The sequence below is a fragment of the Protopterus annectens genome, chromosome 5.part0, assembly GCF_019279795.1.
Source record: "Protopterus annectens isolate FY-2018-M chromosome 5.part0, PAN1.0, whole genome shotgun sequence".
In the NCBI taxonomy this organism is placed as follows: domain Eukaryota; kingdom Metazoa; phylum Chordata; order Ceratodontiformes; family Protopteridae; genus Protopterus; species Protopterus annectens.
Window position 1 is genome coordinate 775,829,168 of NC_056735.1, and position 17,632 is coordinate 775,846,799.

General features: G+C 40.6%; 1 protein-coding gene across 1 annotated transcript in view; it reads left to right on the forward strand.

Annotated features, from left to right (window-relative positions):
• The window catches only part of DDX10 (DEAD-box helicase 10), a 1,393,858-nt gene that overhangs the window by 432,607 nt on the left and 943,619 nt on the right, over positions 1 to 17,632 (forward strand). Inside the window, exon 9 of the mRNA XM_044071854.1 lies at positions 13,291 to 13,375. Coding sequence (XP_043927789.1) covers positions 13,291 to 13,375 — 85 coding nt within the window. The remainder of the gene's footprint in view (positions 1 to 13,290; positions 13,376 to 17,632) is intronic.

The window sequence follows — 17,632 nt, forward strand, 5'->3', positions numbered from 1 at the left end:
GATTGTATGTAGGAGGTGGGTATGGGTTGAAGTTGAAGGGAAGGAATGACGTTGTTGGTGTTACTTAAGATCAGTTGGGAAGCATCAGGGGATAAATGGCTTGCTAGTGTTTGTATGGAAGTAGTAAAGAAGCTATTGAAGTTATTGGCTATTAAAGAGGGATTATCAGGGTCTAGATTCTGTGGGTTAGGTGTTACTATTTTACCTGGGGTAAGTAGATGATTGATAGTAGACCAGAACCTTTTGGTTCTTTTTGTGGATTGCTGAAGTTCTACATAGTAGTTCTTTTGTCTGAAATAATAGCATTTTTGGTTTTGTTTCTCAGCTCTCTAAAGGTTTGATAGTCTGTTGGGTTTCTAGAGGAGCGCCATTTCTTCCAAGATTTATTTTTAAGCCTGATCTTTTGTTTAGTATTAGAGGTAAGCCAGGGTGCTGTTCTGGTCTTTATTCTAATGGTACGACTTGGGGCATAGTGGTTTAGGATTGTAAGGAATGCTGAGTTGAAATATTCTGTGGCTTTGTTGAGAGAGAGGTGCTTTAGAGGGGTCCAATTGTATTGTGAGAGTTCTGTTTGAAATCTTTGGGGATTAAATTGTTTCTTTGAATATAGTGTTCTATGTGAGGTAGGTAAGTTTTGATGAGTTTTAGCTCTAATGACATATGTGAGGGAGTGATCGCTAAGGTCATCAGGAAGGATGCCAGTTTTGTAGCTTTGTGAGGGGGAGTTTGTAAGAACCCAGTCTAAGGTGGTTTCTTTTTTGCTTGTTTTATTTATTCTAGTGGCACTATCAATTAGTTGTTTGAAACCAAAAAGGTTTAAATGGGAAGTAGGGTTAGCATTGTTACAAGATTTCCAGTCAATGTTAAAATCTCCAAGAAGTAATGTTTCTTGGGGGAGGTAATTTGAGAGTTGTTCAAGAAGTTGTTCTAATGTGGGGATATTATTTCCTGGAGGCAGATAAGCACAAATGATGTTTATTGATTTAGTAGTATTAATTTGAACTCTAGAGCAGATTATTTCGACATTATTGTTTTGGGTAAGAGCAAGGTCAAGAAGAGTAAGCTTCAGGTTAGATTTATATAGGATAGCTACTCCACCTCCTTTCTTGGAGGTGCGATCAAGTCTAACAATGTTATATCCAGGTGGGGTAATTTCAATATCTTTAATAGATGGTTTTAGCCAGGTTTCTGATAAGCATAGAATGTCAAAGTTGTGTACTTCTAGTAGGGCGTGTATTTGACTAACTTTATTACAGATACTGCGTATATTTAGGTGGGCCAAGGATAGTATGATGTTCTTCATTCCACATTGCTGCAGTCCTAACTATTGGGGGTAGTCCGCTGTCCAGTCGGCCCGAATACCAAAGTATATGGCTGACGTCGGTCACGGCGCATTAGACTGACGTCAGTACGTCAGGGTACTAATGCGCATGACCGACGTCATATCCTCAGTCTTTTTTGCCGCATGGTCCGATGCAGAAGCAATTTTGCGAGTGCAGGTTGGCGTTCTGAAAGTTTCTGAAGTCAGAGTTTCAGACCGAATCAAAGTTGGCTAAGTACCCCGTTGGGGAATATTTTGTTTTTTTCTTGCCTCAGTATTTAACCGGATGTCAGAAAAAGTGAATAACTGTATTTCTTGTGGGAAACAGATACCTCATAGGGATTACCATACTTTGTGTATACCTTGTTTAGGGCCTGAGCACGACGTTGTTGGATGCCGCTCTTGTGCAAGATTTAACAAACGCACTATTAAGAGAAGGTTAGACTGTGCCAGGTTAGTGTTTGGGAAGCGTTGTAATTATAAAATGCCGTCGGATGTTCCGACGCCCGCTTCGGGCAAAAGCGCAAGGATAAAGCAGCAAAGCCTAGAGTGGAAGAACCGACAGTCCCTGACGCCGGTTCTTTAGAAGGCTCAGTGGAGCCGGAGGTTCTGCCAGGTGTTTCTTTGGAGTCTGAGGGAGAGACTTTATTGTTACAGGATGTATCCTCTCAGGAAGTAGGCCAGGCTGAGGGGCTTCTCAGGTGGCTGTTCTTCCCTCTCTTCCTAAGGTGGTTAGAGCCTCCCTCTGTTTCCAAGGCTTCTTTGAGAGGCAGGCCTAGTGTAGCTTCAGTGGGGTTTCTCCTAGTGTTTCAGGGTCTTTGCCTAAGAAACATATGCTTAAAATGGCAGAGGATTTGATTACTATGATTAGAGGTTCTATGCCCCCTCCTGTTAAGAGGCCTAGGATGGAACCTGAGTTTGAGAGTTTTGAGCACTGTTCGAGGCTTCTGAGTCTTCGGCTGAAGACTTGCAGGAGTATCCTCCTTATTCTGATTCTGATGTGGATGATTCTACTCCTTCAGCTTCTCCTCCTGAGGATTTTTCTCAGAGACTCTGCATTCCATGAGGGAGCATTTTAAATGGGAAGGTCAAGATTTCTCTGATTCCAGGAAGAGGCTTAGGGAATTCTTGTTTTTACCCCAGCATAGGCCTTTAGCTATACCTCCGGTTCTGAATGTGGTGGAAGATGTTTTGCAGAGGCTTCCTGAATCCTGATTCTTTGCCTCCTGCACCAGTTAAACCGGATAGGTACTATAGGGTGCCTGAAGCTCATAAGTATCTTTTTAAGAGTCCTAGGGCAGACCCGTAAACTGTCTCTCAGGGGCCTAAAGGTGTGAAGGCTTCTGTGGTTAAAAATCCTGTTCCTCCTGATAAAGAGGCAAGGGCTTTGGATAGATGGGGAAAGAAAGTGTATACTTCTTCCACTTTAGCCATGAGGGCATTGAATTGTCAGTTTCACATGTTAAAATATCAGAATTACCTCCTTTCACAGTTGAAATCTAAGGTGGATGCTCTGGCAGAAGGTATTGAGTGTAAAGAGTTGCAGGATTTAGTTCATGTGTCTGAACAGGTGGGTAAACATTCCTTGCAGTGTGGTTTTGATGCTGTGCAGGCCTCCTCGAGGGTGGCTGCCACTGGTTCTGTTCTTCGAGGCACGCCTGGTTGAGAGATCAGAACTTAGCTGAGCATGTTAAGACAAGGATTTTGGATGCTCCTTTACAGTCTGATGTGTTGTTTGGTTCGCCTGTTGAAGCAGTTTTAAAGAAAATGGAGGACAAGGCTAAGTCTATGCAAACTGTTAAAGATTTTTTGCAGGTGCAGCCTCCAAGTTTAGTAGAAATTGGCCTACTAAGGGGTGGATTTATCCTGCTTATGATTCCCAGTCTAGGGGTAGGTCTAGACGTGGTAGGGGCAGAGCTCAAGGTTCTTTTAGGCCTAGGACAGGGAGTTCACCTGCTCAGACTTCTGGTGAGGGAAGGGGTCAGTCCTTTCGTAAGCAGACCCAATGACCTGCCTTTTCAGCTGCCAGTACATTCTCGCCTGGCAGCACCTCTGGGAGGAAGGCTGTCTCTTTTCAAAGGAAATTGGGATTTAATTACCCAAGACAGATGGGTTCTGGATATCATTCACCACGGTTACAGGTTTTATTTCCATACCTTGCCTCCTTTCAAAGGCATGCCAGACATTCCTCCTCTACAAAGAACAGAGGCTCACAAGCAAATTTCTCTGTTTCTCCAAATAGGAGCCATTCAGTCAGTTCCTGTGCCAGAAAGGGGCCTAGGATTTTATTCTCGCCTGTTCCTAGTACCAAAGAAGGGGAACACGTGGAGACCAATTCTGGATTTATCTATCCTCAACACTTATCTGGACATTCCCAAGTTCAAAATGTTGACGTTACAACAGCTTTTACCTCTGCTGGGCAAAGATCACTGGATGGTAACTTTAGATCTCAAGGAAGCTTACCTTCATGTGCCTATAAGGCTAAGTTGCAGGAAGTATCTGCGTCTTCGAGCTGGAAATTCTCATTATCAGTTCTCTGCATTGCCCTTTGGCTTATCCACTGCGCCCAGAGTATTCACAAAGGTTCTGGCTCCAGTGATAGCTTACTTCAGGCTAAAAGGAATTCAAATCTATCCTTACTTGGACGACTGCCTGATTCTGGCTCAAGAAAAGGAAGACCTTCTACAGCATTTGGAATATGTTATAGCAGTGCTAAGATGCCTAGGGTATTCTGTGAACGAAATAAAGTCCAGTCTAGTACCCTCTCAAGACATGTGCTTTCTGGGTGTGAGACTGAATACAGCAGCCCAGATGGCCTTTTTAACCCCGGACAAACAAAAGAATCTATCCAGTTACTTCCATCAACTATCTCTTCAGTCCGGGCTGACTGCAAGGACAGTCCTTCAAGCCTTAGGGTTCATGGCATCTTGTATTCTGGTGCTTCCCAATGCCAAACTGCATATGAGGAAGCTACAATGGTATCTAAAAAATCTATGGACACAGCACTGCCAGTATTTGGACACTGTCATTCAAATAATACCTTGCATTCAAAAGGAATTTTTGTGGTGGGCTCAGGAATGTCACCTAAACAAGGGACTCTCTGTGACCCGGCCAGAGGCGAGTCAGATTCTAACGACAGATGCCTCAGACATTGCTTGGGGAGCTCATCTAGATGGAAAATGGATACAAGACAAGTGGCCTGCCAGACTACAGCATCTACATATCAACATGAAAGAGATGTTAGCAGTCCATTTTGCATTAATGGCTTTCAAGGAGTTACTTCTTCCAGGGCAGGTGTTGATTCTAACAGACAACACAACTGTCATGTGGTACATCAACAAACAAGGGGAACACATTCTTACCCATTGTGCAGGCAAGCAATGATTTTATGGGAGACTGCGCTCAGCTTGCAACTAACTCTACAGGCAAGGTTTCTGCCGGGAGCACAGAACTCCTTAGCAGATGTGTTAAGCAGGCAAATCATGGATCCCCACGAGTGGAAACTGGATCTTCATGTATTTCAAAATTGACAGTGTCATGGGGAACTCCAGACATAGATCTGTTCGCTTCTCCACTAAACCACCAGCTGCCAAAGTTTTGCACGAAGGGATTTCATCACACAGCTTGGAAAGTGGATGCTCTTTCTTTCAGTTGGAAAAATCTTCATGTGTATGCTTTTCCACCTCTCCCTCTTCTCCCAAAGGTGCTTCTAAAGGTCAGACAAGACAAGCCAAGGATGATTTTAATAGCTCCAGATTGGCCTCGGCAGCACTGGTACCCATTACTGAGGAGTCTGGTAAGGAAGCCTCCATGGCCTTTACCCTTGATTCCACATCTGTTGTCTCAGAAGGACGGTCGTCTGCTCAATGTCAAGCTTCACTCTCTTCATCTAACAGCCTGGCATATTCTGTTTTGAAAGACAGCAGGTCTCAACTTCCTCAACAAGTTTTAAATGTGATTATGGAAGCCAGAAGACCTAGTACAAGGAAAGTGTACGCAGAAAAATGGAAGAGATTTTTATTTTGGACTGCAGCAAAGAATTTGGAGATTTCGAGCCTAATTTGAGTGTGGCTCTTCAATATCTTACTGAGTTATTGGACAAAGGTTTGTCTTTCTCTTCCATTAAGATTCATGCTGCAGCAATTTCAGCTCACTATGATTGTGACCCACCATTGTTTTCACATCCTTTGTTCAAGCAATTTCTTAGAGGGCAAAGAATATAAGACCCCAATGAGCTCCTACTCCTGCTTGGGATCTCAATTTTGTGTTGGAGAAACTTACTCTACAACCTTTGAGCTCGCGGCTACTGCTGAACTGAAATACTTGTCATGGAAGACTGCTTTTTGTTGGCCATTACTTCTGCAAGAAGGGTTTCTGAGTTACAGGCCCTTATGGCGGTTGAGCCTTTTGATTTTTCATAAGGATAGGGTATCATTACGTACTAATCCTTCCTTTATGCCTAAGGTGGTTTCTAGTGTGGCTTTAAACCAAACTATTCATTTGCCTACTTTCTATGCAGATCCCCAAAATAAAGGGGAAAGGATTTTGCACACTTTAGATGTACACAGGCAATTGCGTTATTATTTAAGCAGGACTAAGGATTTTAGGCAGTCTCAGCAGTTGTTTGTTTCTTTTGCTTTGAGTTCGCAGGGCAAGCCTGTGTCAAAACAAACTATTTCTAGGTGGATTGGGTTCTGCATTGCATTTTGTTATTCCCATCATGGCAAGGAGATTCCAGCTGGGATTAGGCCTCATTCCACTAGGGCTACTGCCACTTCAACAGCATTTCTAAGGGGTGGCAACTAAGGATATTTTGGAGGCAGCTACTTGGAGTTCAGTGCATACTTTCTCTAAGCATTACCACCTTCCTCTCTACTCTAAGTCTAGGGCTGGTTTTGCCACAGCTATTTTGCAAGGCATGTTATCAGCTCCTGCTTCCTTATGATTTGCCAGCCTCCCTTACCTCTGCTTTGGGATTCTACCCAATAGTTAGGACTGCAGCAATGTGGAATGAAGAACATAGTACAGTTTTGTACCTACCATAAATGTAGATGTTTGAGGATCCACATTGCTGCAGTCCAAGTTACCCTCCCTCCTTCCCCTCTGTGTTTAGGGGTGGTTGTGTAGGTGAGATTGTATTCTGGTACCTTTGTATATATTGTATATATTTTTGGTGCAGGTATGTTTGGTGTGTTTTGGTTTTGGCCTTGTCTTTTTAGGGTCTTCTGACATCTGGGGCAAGAAAAGACTGAGGATATGACGTCGGTCATGCGCATTAGTACCCTGACGTACTGACATCAGTCTAATGCGCCGTGACCGACGTCAGCCATATACTTTGGTATTCGGGCCGACTGGACAGTGGACTACCCCCAATAGTTAGGACTGCAGCAATGTGGATCCTCGAACATCTACATTTATGGTAGGTACAAAACTGTACTTTTGTAGTTATAGTTGATGGAGGAAGGAGAGCTTTTATATGGTGACTGTGTGTTTCAGTAGTTGTAGGTTGAGGGCCTGGATTGGGGTGTATGTCACCGTCCTGAAGTAGATGGAGTAGTAGACCATAGTTTTTGGATATGTGTTTTAGAGATGTGTCAAATACTTTCTTTGATTTAGTTTTTAGTAGTTTACAATGAAATAGTCTATGGTATTTGGGAAGTAGATATATGGTTTGTGATGAGGTAGGTAAATAGGATGAAGGTAGGTATGTTGTAGGTGTACTAGTATGTTTTGAGGGAAGTGAGAGAGAAATAGTTAAGGAGTGTTCATAGGAGGTTAAGAAGTAGGTAGTAATGAGAAGGAATAATAGTAAGAAGGTGATAGGTAGTTTAAGTTGTGAGTGGAGGATAGTTGTAGACATGATAAGATAGTTGTATGTGAAGTAGGGTTTCCTGATATGTTGTAGAGGGGTGTGGTGGGAGTAGGGGTAAAGTGGAAGGGGCTGTAATGGTATAGGACTTTAGTGAGATAGTGGTGGGTTGGTTAAAGTGGTATGTAGGTGTGACTAAGTGAAGGAAGTTACACAATCTGTGAGACTGTGAATTGGATAGGATAGCAGTAGTAGGAGGTGTGGCTTGTAGAAATATAAATGTAGGACCCTGGGGTGGGTGGGATATGGGGGTAGGGTGGGAGCGGAGCGGGCACACAAAGTAGACCAGAGGAGAGTGGAAAAGTATCAGGGAAGGAAGGGGAATCAAGGCAAGAGAAAGTATCCTCGGGGAGAGGATGAGACAGAGAGGTAAAGGAGGAAAAGGATTAGTATAAGGAGGGAGAATAAAAGTGTAAGGCAGAAGTCAGTACTAATATCCCAAATAGGGATGAGAAAAGTATAACATCTAGTGGACAAAGTAGTAGTGCAGTAAGCAAACAAGGGAGCTACCAGGCGGAGCTGTACTAGAAGGGGAGAGAGGATAGCCTATGTGGCCATCCGAGGAGACTGTGAGGGGAAATGAAGGAGTAAGGAGGGATAGCTGCTGACTGCTTAGCTAGTGGCAGTCTGAAAGTTTAGCAGGAACGTTTAGTTAAAACGTAATATAGCATGACTAGGTAGACATACTCTCTTTTTTCTGGTGGTAGAGGGTGGTAGAAGAAGACAATGTCCTGATCGAGTCCAAGGGTATTCTGTGGGGAACACCCTAATAGTGAAATTAGAGGGATACAACCCAGGCAAAGACACAGGGTCGTGGAGGGGATAGCTGTTAGAGGAGGGAGAGAGGACAAAAAGATAATGTTAGAGTACAATATTAACATACAGGGTTACAATTCAGAGTCAAAATGCAATAAAAGACAGGTTATGCAACTGGTAAGCAAAGCAACGTTACACATAGTTGATATAACTCTTTAGGATGTACATATTAATGGTGAAAAGTACATTTCAAATAAATAACTGTATAGCTAATAATATATAGAGCCTAGTGTTACAGCAAATCACCACACACACCAGAGTAATGCAGTGAACGCATTCACGTTAACATAAACAATTCAATTGAAACACTTTCCAGTCTCTTTAGGAGGTGTAGATGGTGTAAATAGCAAGTCATAACACGGAACGCTATTGCGTATACAGAAATATGATATGTGAAAGCAATAGGTGTGAGGACTAGGATAGGAGCAGTCCCAATGTAAGGCACTAGAGTTGTATGCTGAATCTCTTCTTTTTAACACTTAGCATTTCTGCAGGGTTTAACCAGATTAACAAATTTGGAAAGCTGTACGTTAACACTGTGGGATGATATGCCCCCTCACATGTTTTACTTTTATGATCTGACATAGGCCAGTACTGATTCCATATCTACAGCAGTAGTACAACATCCCTTGAGCCACACAATTCCTTTTTGCATTTGCACAGTTCATATCTCAGTCCTTGCAATCTCTGGTAATGTCCTTCATAGATGTACCTAAAATCACAATAAGTACCTATGCTCCCAAAAGATTGCAAACCAAAATCTGTACTGGTATTAGCTATACTGTCTTGGGGAAGAGCTTGATGTTGAAAACTGCCACAAGTGTAGAGGTTTAAATCGGCTGTCCAAAGGCAAGGGAAGGATATGTTGCTGATCATCTTCTCCACAAAAAACTGGAAGTTGTGAACAGCTGTTTATGGACACTTGGTCTTTGAGGATCTTGCTTATAGATCTAGGCATAGGTCGAACCTATGTCACAGGAACAGACAAGAGTAGGCCTAAGTCTTTCTGCCTTTTGAATTAAGTCAAGTGGTAGTTCAACCTCCTTGAAACCTGGGGTTGACAAGTTCAAGCCTGAACCTGTTCTCCTCTTCAGTTACGGTGTAAGAATTGGGAGACTGTCATCCCTGACTGCCATTTTGGTGTGCGTATGCCAAATTCTTAATCTGCTTTGCCGAGGATGATTGGCTAAAACCCATAGTCAGTCAGCCAGGTCTCGGGAAGCAGTGTCATGAGTACCTGGTCACAGATCAGTGTAACTGAGTATCTTGCTTGGACCTTCATGCCAAAGTCAAGGACAGTTTCCAAGGATTGCATATCAAAGCTATTTGATACATTGAATGTCTGGTGAGAGCTTAATTCATTGATACTTCAGTGCACCACTTGGACATTTGTGTGCAGCCCTTTAGTAGCTCACAGTTGCATTCAAGTTTTTAGTTCCCTTGAAGTCCAGTTCCACTGTGTGTTGTGTACTCCCCTGTGGGCAATACTGGGCATTAGCTTACTCCTTAAAGTATATAGGGGCATGTAGTCCCGTGTCAAGTAGTGTGTGTGTTGATTCAGGAACATGCTAAGGCCACTGACTGTCGAGACAAACAAGGGCATTGAGTCATTTTCCGCTTTTGTCTTTCCACCTGGTGACTTCCTCTTTGAAGGTGCCCACAGATTTATAAAGAACAGGCTTGCCTTATTTTCCTGTTTATTCCCTCAAAATTGCCTGGATACATTTCTGGAGAAGATGCCTGTTATTTAAAAGAATTACAGGATTAATGCTCTTCGAGCCTGATATTGAAATTAGTGTCTTGAAAAGTCTTTTCCTGTGCACTACCATCCCTTCTTCTAGATCTCAAAGTTTATGAACTTTATAGAGACCCATATGTTATTCACCTGGATATATTCATGTCCCTCAAAATGAGCCTACTATTATTTTCAAGGATGGCATTGAGATTGTCTCCAGAATCAGTCCTTCAATGTCTTAGTTTTATTTGTGATGGCAGAAGACAGGGGACAAGAGGGCTCATTATGCCCTGTTTGTGAACCAGGACCTCCGTCATTACGTGATCCCAAATGTGAGAGTTTAGGAAGATGGAACACTTGTTTATCTCTCTCTGCACAGGTGGAAAGACTTGACATTGTCAGGTAGATGCTTTTCAAGTTGACTGCCAGTTGCATTATTTTTTTTACATTAGCCATCTAATCACTTGTTGGTAAATTCTGTGCACAAAGTTACTCCACCAGAGGAATAGCTGTCTCCATTGTTGTTTCAAGAATGTGTTCACTTCAGACGTTTGTGCCATAGCCTTTTGGTGTTGGTTGCACAGCTTCATCAAGCTTTATTGTTTCTGCCATAGCTTCTGGAGTCAGGCTGCATTTGGAAAGTTAGTATTCCAGGACTCTACTGTCTGTGCTGTGGATTTTGTGATACTTCTACATTTTTCACCCCACTGGTTACTGAATGAGATTCACTTCAACCAAGGACCTGTGAAGGATGATCCTTGATACCATTTTAGGTGACTTATTGGAAGATCCTCCTTGATCGATCAGGTGTACCTTCCCTCTATTCACCTTGTAGAGGAGTGCCTTTACAGCTTCAGTTGAGTTCCCCATAAATCAGGTAGGTATGTATTTCTGTATTACTTGATTAATGATGTAGAGTTAGATCTGCATTATTGTTTTCTGCTTTGCAAAAGAGTGATCGGTGTTGGCATTGAGGTAAACTGGTGGACTTGGTGATGTGCATGCTTATGTAGCTGGTTTAGGCCGTGGCATGTATTTTTCAGGCATACACACACACACCAGCAAATGCAAGACAGAATTTCAAAAAAGTGAAAAAGAGAGGCCGTGCCAAAGACCCATAAAGAGGAGGGTTCTTTTGTTGAACAAATGATATGCTAAGAATCCTTCTGTTATCTCTGATTATAGAAGCTGAGAGAGACTGTTCCCAAGATTTTTTAGAGCCTTTTAGAGCCTTTGGAGCATTGGTGACTTCAGGTGCATCTTTCATTAGGCTCTCTTTCTTTTCATTTCAAGAATTAAAAAACAAAAAACAGAGCTACCTCCTTGATGTAAAGGAGTACAACCCTGATTATGGCAGAGGTAACTGGAGTTTGATTAGCAGCATGAGTGCTTACAGAAGCTGGCAGGCGAGGATGTGTGTGAGCAGTTCCCATCTTGCCCATACTCTGGAGAGGTAGTCAGCTTTGGCTCACCACATTCATGATATTTATGGAACATTAGGGGTTACATTCTGTGAAGTTCAGACCTTGTGAGCATGCACTGCCAAGTGTATTAGTAGTGCTAGCTGAATTCTTCACTGAGAAGCAGGCTTCTCCAAAGATGATAGCAACAGAATAGTTCACTAGATCAGCTGAGGGGAGGAGTTCTGCTTCACAGAGAGGATTAGACTGCTCTACAGGACCAGATAGCTGACCCAACCTGTACCATCTGACTCTTGTGGGACAGATGTGCTGATTGGGATTGCTAGACAGGAATGATGGTGCCATAGGGCTGTCACCTAGCCTGGGAATGTCCTGCTCCCATGTGAGTGGAACAGTGGTGCCATTTGAGTGAAGACAGAGGAGTCATAAGGCAGATCGGGAGGTGGTGGGGAGAGGAAAAATAATGCACTAAGAAATAGATTTAATGTCAACACCATGATCTATTTTTAGGCCAGGAGTTTCCTGTCTCAAAAATGAACATTTACCCCCCCCCCCCCCCCAGAACTAATTCAGGTAATGATAAATACACAATTAACTTCATCATTGAGTCCTTCAGGTACAGTGCCTAAGGTTAACACACTCATTACACAGCCTGTACATTCTAAAAACAAAATAATGGCATAATGTATAGGTTAGCTGTAGTCCACTTGCCTTTTTCTTTATTAAGTACACTTGTTTATTACCTGGACTTTATCACTTGTGTTCAGTATTATTAAAAGCATTTCTGACATCCCAATGTATTAAGGTTATCCCTTTTGAATCTTGCTGAAGAGCATTTTGTTTATGTAAAAGGGTTAATGCTAGACTATTTTGTTTCATGTATTTTTGTCCGTATTATATTACGTTTGAAGCTTTTTTAATAGGATCCAGAGGTGCTTAGAATAGTCTCCTCATTTTTATATGAATATTTATGTTTGTCCTGTAAAATGTTTGTTAAACTGCCTATGTCTGGAAATAGATTTAATATAATTCTGTTATTAGCTACTACCATTAATTACTGACTCACTTCTTTGGTATAAATCCTCAAATATTCAAGAAAGTATGCTTTAACTTCAGTGTTCTGTATTAACAAATGCAACAGTGTTTATTTGGAAATTGTGTTAATTTATTTAACTGGCTGTGGCCTGAGTCATAACTGAAAAGGGTCTTTGCACCAGTCCACCTACCTGGTTAACAGAGAGACAGACGGAGAGTTAAGTAGATCCATAACATTTCCGAAGCCTTTTAAGCATTTATTGCAGCTGCTGCCTTCTAAACAAAATAAATTCAGAATCATGGACAAATTAATAGGAAAATCTATCTGAGAAGAAATGGTGTACCATACTATATCTTGTGCCTTACAATCATACCTTAATATAAGGCTTCCCGTATAACTGCTGCATATGTGTATGTTGGAATACCTAATAGATATCACCATATGTTCACTTCAGTCTCCCCTGCATATTATCTCTTTGATGTAAGTTTGGAGTTCAACTTTAGCAAATCCCAAAGGTATAAGAACAGATGTGAAATGCAAAACTCCATTTTGCTGTGTAATACATAGGTAGCTGATGACTGGAAACATGCCTTTGATCCCAAGTCTTCTCATACTGTTATAAAAATAAGCATGTTACACCAGCCTGTCAGTTTACAGGAATGTCTTTTTAATAGCAAAAAAAGTCTGCACTTTCTGGGATCACATTCATTAAGCTAGTCAACGTTAGCCTGCCAAGTTGCAGCAAAACACAATGCTTCATTTATTCTCTGCTGATTAATGTGTACCAGATAATAGCCAGAATCATTTCCCATTAGTCATGGTCTCAAATTGTAAAATGGTGTTTTGTGTAGCACACACTTGTGTATTTTTCCCTTTGGCATGCAAATCTGAATACTTAGACACACGCAGTCTGTTTATCATATGAAGTGTGCAATTAGCTTCACTTTTCTTAGTCCTGAGACTCACGAAGTACCTAGAAGGTGGGTTTGACTGATATTCTTACTTGGTAATTATATTTATGACTGAGTATGGGTTTTAAAGTTCGGTATGACAGTGTTATCATTTATTAAATATGATGCCTTTTCCATACAGATTTTCCTGCAGTAAATTGGGTTCTTCAGCTTGATTGTCCAGAGGATGCAAATACTTACATCCACAGAGTAGGAAGAACAGCAAGGTAATTTTAATTTTGTATAATCTTCATTTTCTTTTTATATTACATAAATAAAATAAAATGTTTTGAATTTGTGTCCCAGCATTCTGAATGACTGACCAGTTCTTTGGTTCATATAACATCTTGTTTTGGAAAAAATATGATAGGTGCCTAACAATAATTGTATTACAGTACTGTGGAATTATTTTCAGAAATGAGCGCAAGCAGTTTTTCAGGTTTTACCTCTGGATATTTAATTTTAATAACATTTAGTTATTTTTAGTATTCCTTGCCAAATTAAAGGGAAATGTGAGCAAGACACAGAATTACAACTAGGTGAAGCCTGCATACTGAACTGATTCCTATACTAACTCGTAGGTGTCAAATTGTCTGACCCCCCCCAGAGTCTTTTGTAGGCTGGGGCAGAGCCCACTAGTATGAGCAAAACAAGAAGAAAATGCAAGAGCATTTTAAAACTCCCAGTTTCATGAGTAAAGCCCTGACTATAGTCCAGATAATTCTGGCTCGAAGAGTGGACTAGACCTTAGGGAAGACAGGAGAGAAATGGACAGTTTGAGGTCTCCCATCCCAGGATGAGGGCATTGTTGTGGTCTGCACAGCATGCTGGAAACTATCCCACATGTTAGAGGGCAGAGTATGGGGACCGTGTGTAAGACCAGCTGTGCAGGCTTTGCCAAGCAGTGCACAGCCTTGTGAACAGAATAAGTGCATGCATGCATAGAAACATGCATGCATCATATATCTGCCATTGCAAGTTGTATATCGTCCTCTGAAAGGGAACTAGGGAATAAGGTTAATACAGGATAAACAGTGATAGCTGCCTCAATAATGGCCTTCTACGACTGGCTCTCACCTTTGGAAGACAAATACACCAGTTGAGTTAGGGCTGATGGTCTTCATGCAAAGAATGAAGGAAAAAAATGGTTAAAATGTGTGCCAGCCTATATATATATATATATATATATATATAAAAATATATTTCCATATGGATCCCCTTCAGAAGGTCGAAGTTTCAAAACTTCGAACTTCAAAAGGCTGAGACTATAAGATTGAAGTTTTGAAACTGTGAATGTTTTGAATGGTGATCACCGTGCAGCGCAGAACTGGATATTTACTGTTTTCCTCACTGTAGTGTTATCCTGGAGTTGGTATATTTAATTAGCAGGGGGTGTGAGGGTGCAGGAGGGCTTGCCCCCTGCAATAATGTAAAAAAAAAATGTTTTTGTTTTTATTTTTTTTAATTAGGTTTTGGAAGTTTCAAAACTCGATATTATGCTCTCTGCTGTTTGAAGTTTGAATTTTGAAACTTTGAGCTTCTGAAGTAGATCCATACACATATATGTATATCTGTCTAGCTATATATATATATATATATATATATATATATATATATATATATATATATATATATACATACATACATACATATACACACACACACACACACACACGTATAATGCATTCCTTATAGTTGAATACACAGTACTTTTAGTCATAGCCAGATTTGTAGTCAGAAATTGTTTTTGGTTAACTTTAACAAATTATGTCATAGGCAACTTGTAGAATGTCAACTGGAGAATGGTGTTTTATGTTTTCCTTTTCTTTACCATTGAAAACTGTGACGCCCCTGCACTGGCTGAGTAGTCAAGGAGCCTCAATCCTCACCAGTAGCAACAGTGAGGGACATACACAATGGGAGGATAACAAGTACACACACAGTAAAATACAATTTCCCTTAAGAGCGCACAGAGATCACAGTCAGTCTGGGGCTGGTTTCCCCCTCTTTCTCCAGATTCCAAGTAAGACTCCCCACTGCTACAGCTATAGTGTTGAGGTCTCAGCCGAGTGGTCAAGCCAAAACCTCCAACAACCTCTTTGTCCAACCAGTGCTTTGTGTCCCTGCCCAAATAGCTGACACACACACACACACACACACACACACACACACACACACACACACACACACACACCTCTGGGAAAAGCTGGCACAGGTTTACTAGCTATGCCCCTTCTGCCCAGATTATAAGGTAGTTGTCACTGTCACCAACCAACTCTTTATCAGCTACTCTAACACCCTTCCCAAAGGGTGGCCAATCGTACCGTGTAATGTTACTATTATCCAAGTGGTTATTGTGACCAAGAGCAAGGCTATGTCACCAAATACATATGCAAGTACTCTAAGAGCTTAAGTATATCTCACAGATATCAGCCCCAAAGATAGGTTTAAATATTTTAATAATAAAAAAGCAAGACAGTACTCAATCAACACCGTAACTACAGAGTTCAGAATCACAGGATATATTTTAAAACAACAGTCCAGGACGGTCTCAAATAAATACAGAAAATATCTAAACTAATTTTACTATTTTTTTATCTATATCTAAAAGTGATACTATTTCTAAATCTTACCTACAGACCACACGCAAAAATGCTGCTGATGATAGATGTTTCCGGGTCAAAGACAAAATACAAAATGCACACAGTCTCTCTGAGAGATTTTTAAAATTACTATCAAACATTACTGCTGGGTCAGCTTGGATGGCATCACTCTTTGTCACCTGCCTTCAGTTCCCAGGCTAACAGAAACTTAACATATCCGTGTTAAAAATACATATCTTTCAGATGTTTGCAGAACTTGGAAGTCTTAAAACAATAAAACTCTTTTACATTTGAAACCTAGTAATTATTTGTTTCAAGACAATAGAAGAACCTCTAGCTCTAGACATTGTCTGCTTCCCTGAAACTGAGAAGATAACACAATTGTAAAACAATTTCAACTTATTTTCTTGAAGTTTTGCAAGTTAACTCTGTATGTTCTAGCTTCTACTATTAAAATATACATTTGCACAGGTATATAGTTTATATACATTTCTGTTCTTTTCCAGTAGGGGTACACTGTGGACATATCCTTGAAGCTCAGTACTGTACAAACCCTGTTGAACACACACTTGTAAGACAAGCATATGAATCATATTAATATTCACAAATTATATAAACTTGTTTACAAAATTTCAGATAGCTGGACTGGCAGTGTCACAAAAACTAGTAACTGAAATCACCACAGGGTCAGACCAGTAAAAAAGAAAAATATTAAGCAATGAGTGGAATAAAAATGAAACTACACTCTTTATTAAGAAAAAATAACAAAACAATACAGGTTGAGTGCTTTCGGCCAAACATAGGAATGACTTCAGAACATCATCAGTCCACAAAATCACTCTTTAAAATCACATGATCACTCAGTTAAAATCAATTAAAACCAATTAACCCAGCAGTCTTAAAGTGACATACTAGCCTAAAATTAGTAGCAAAGAACATTCCTAAAAACACTTGTGAAAAACTGAACAATGCCATTGCAACACATATTGAGCAAAGTAACAGCAAAAAAATAGTTTATAGTAAAATTCATAAAAAAATCATAAAAAATAAGCTGTTTTTAGCCTTAAAATACACACTTTCAAAATCGTATCATTCACACCAGGAAAGACAGCACTGTTAATCCTTAATTGCCATTTTAGTTCCTTATATTCCATGAGATCATCACCTGGACCCCGCCCCCCCCGCTTTCCATAATAACATGGTGAATAGCATAAAAGGAAAACTTCTGGGATCTAAATGAACAAATGTATCTGTGCAGGACATTTTGCACATCCCTGTTTGTTATATCATATAAATGATGGTATACTCTTGCTTTCAAAGATTGAACCGTCTTTCCAATATAAAAACAATCACGGTGTTGACATTGGGTGACATAGATAACCACAGTGGTTGAACAGTAATACTTTTGGGATAGCCTAACAGTCTCAAGTCCATAAATAACAAATGAAGAGCCCTCTAAAATGTACTTGGAGTGATTACAGTGGCCACACCTAACCATTTTGCCTAAAATTACATCTGAGCCATTCATTTTGAATAGATTTTTAAAACACCTGTCTTTTTTTTACTCAATTTTAGGAGCTTGTCCAACTATTTTCAGACAAAGATAAAGTTATTTCCAATGTTAAGAGCAGAAAGATTAAAAAATTGCGTAGGGAAAAGAAGTATGAAAGCTTACCCCACCTCCCTCTCATTTACCGGCTGATGATAATGGTTTGAAAGATTTTCAATGTTAAGAGCAGAAAGATTAAAAAATTGCTTAGGGAAAAGAAGTATGAAAGCTTACCCCCCTCCCTCTCATTTACCGGCTGATGATAATGTTTTGAAAGATTTTACTAGCGCTGAGGACAACTATGGTGTGATCAGTGGGGTTTGTGATGACCC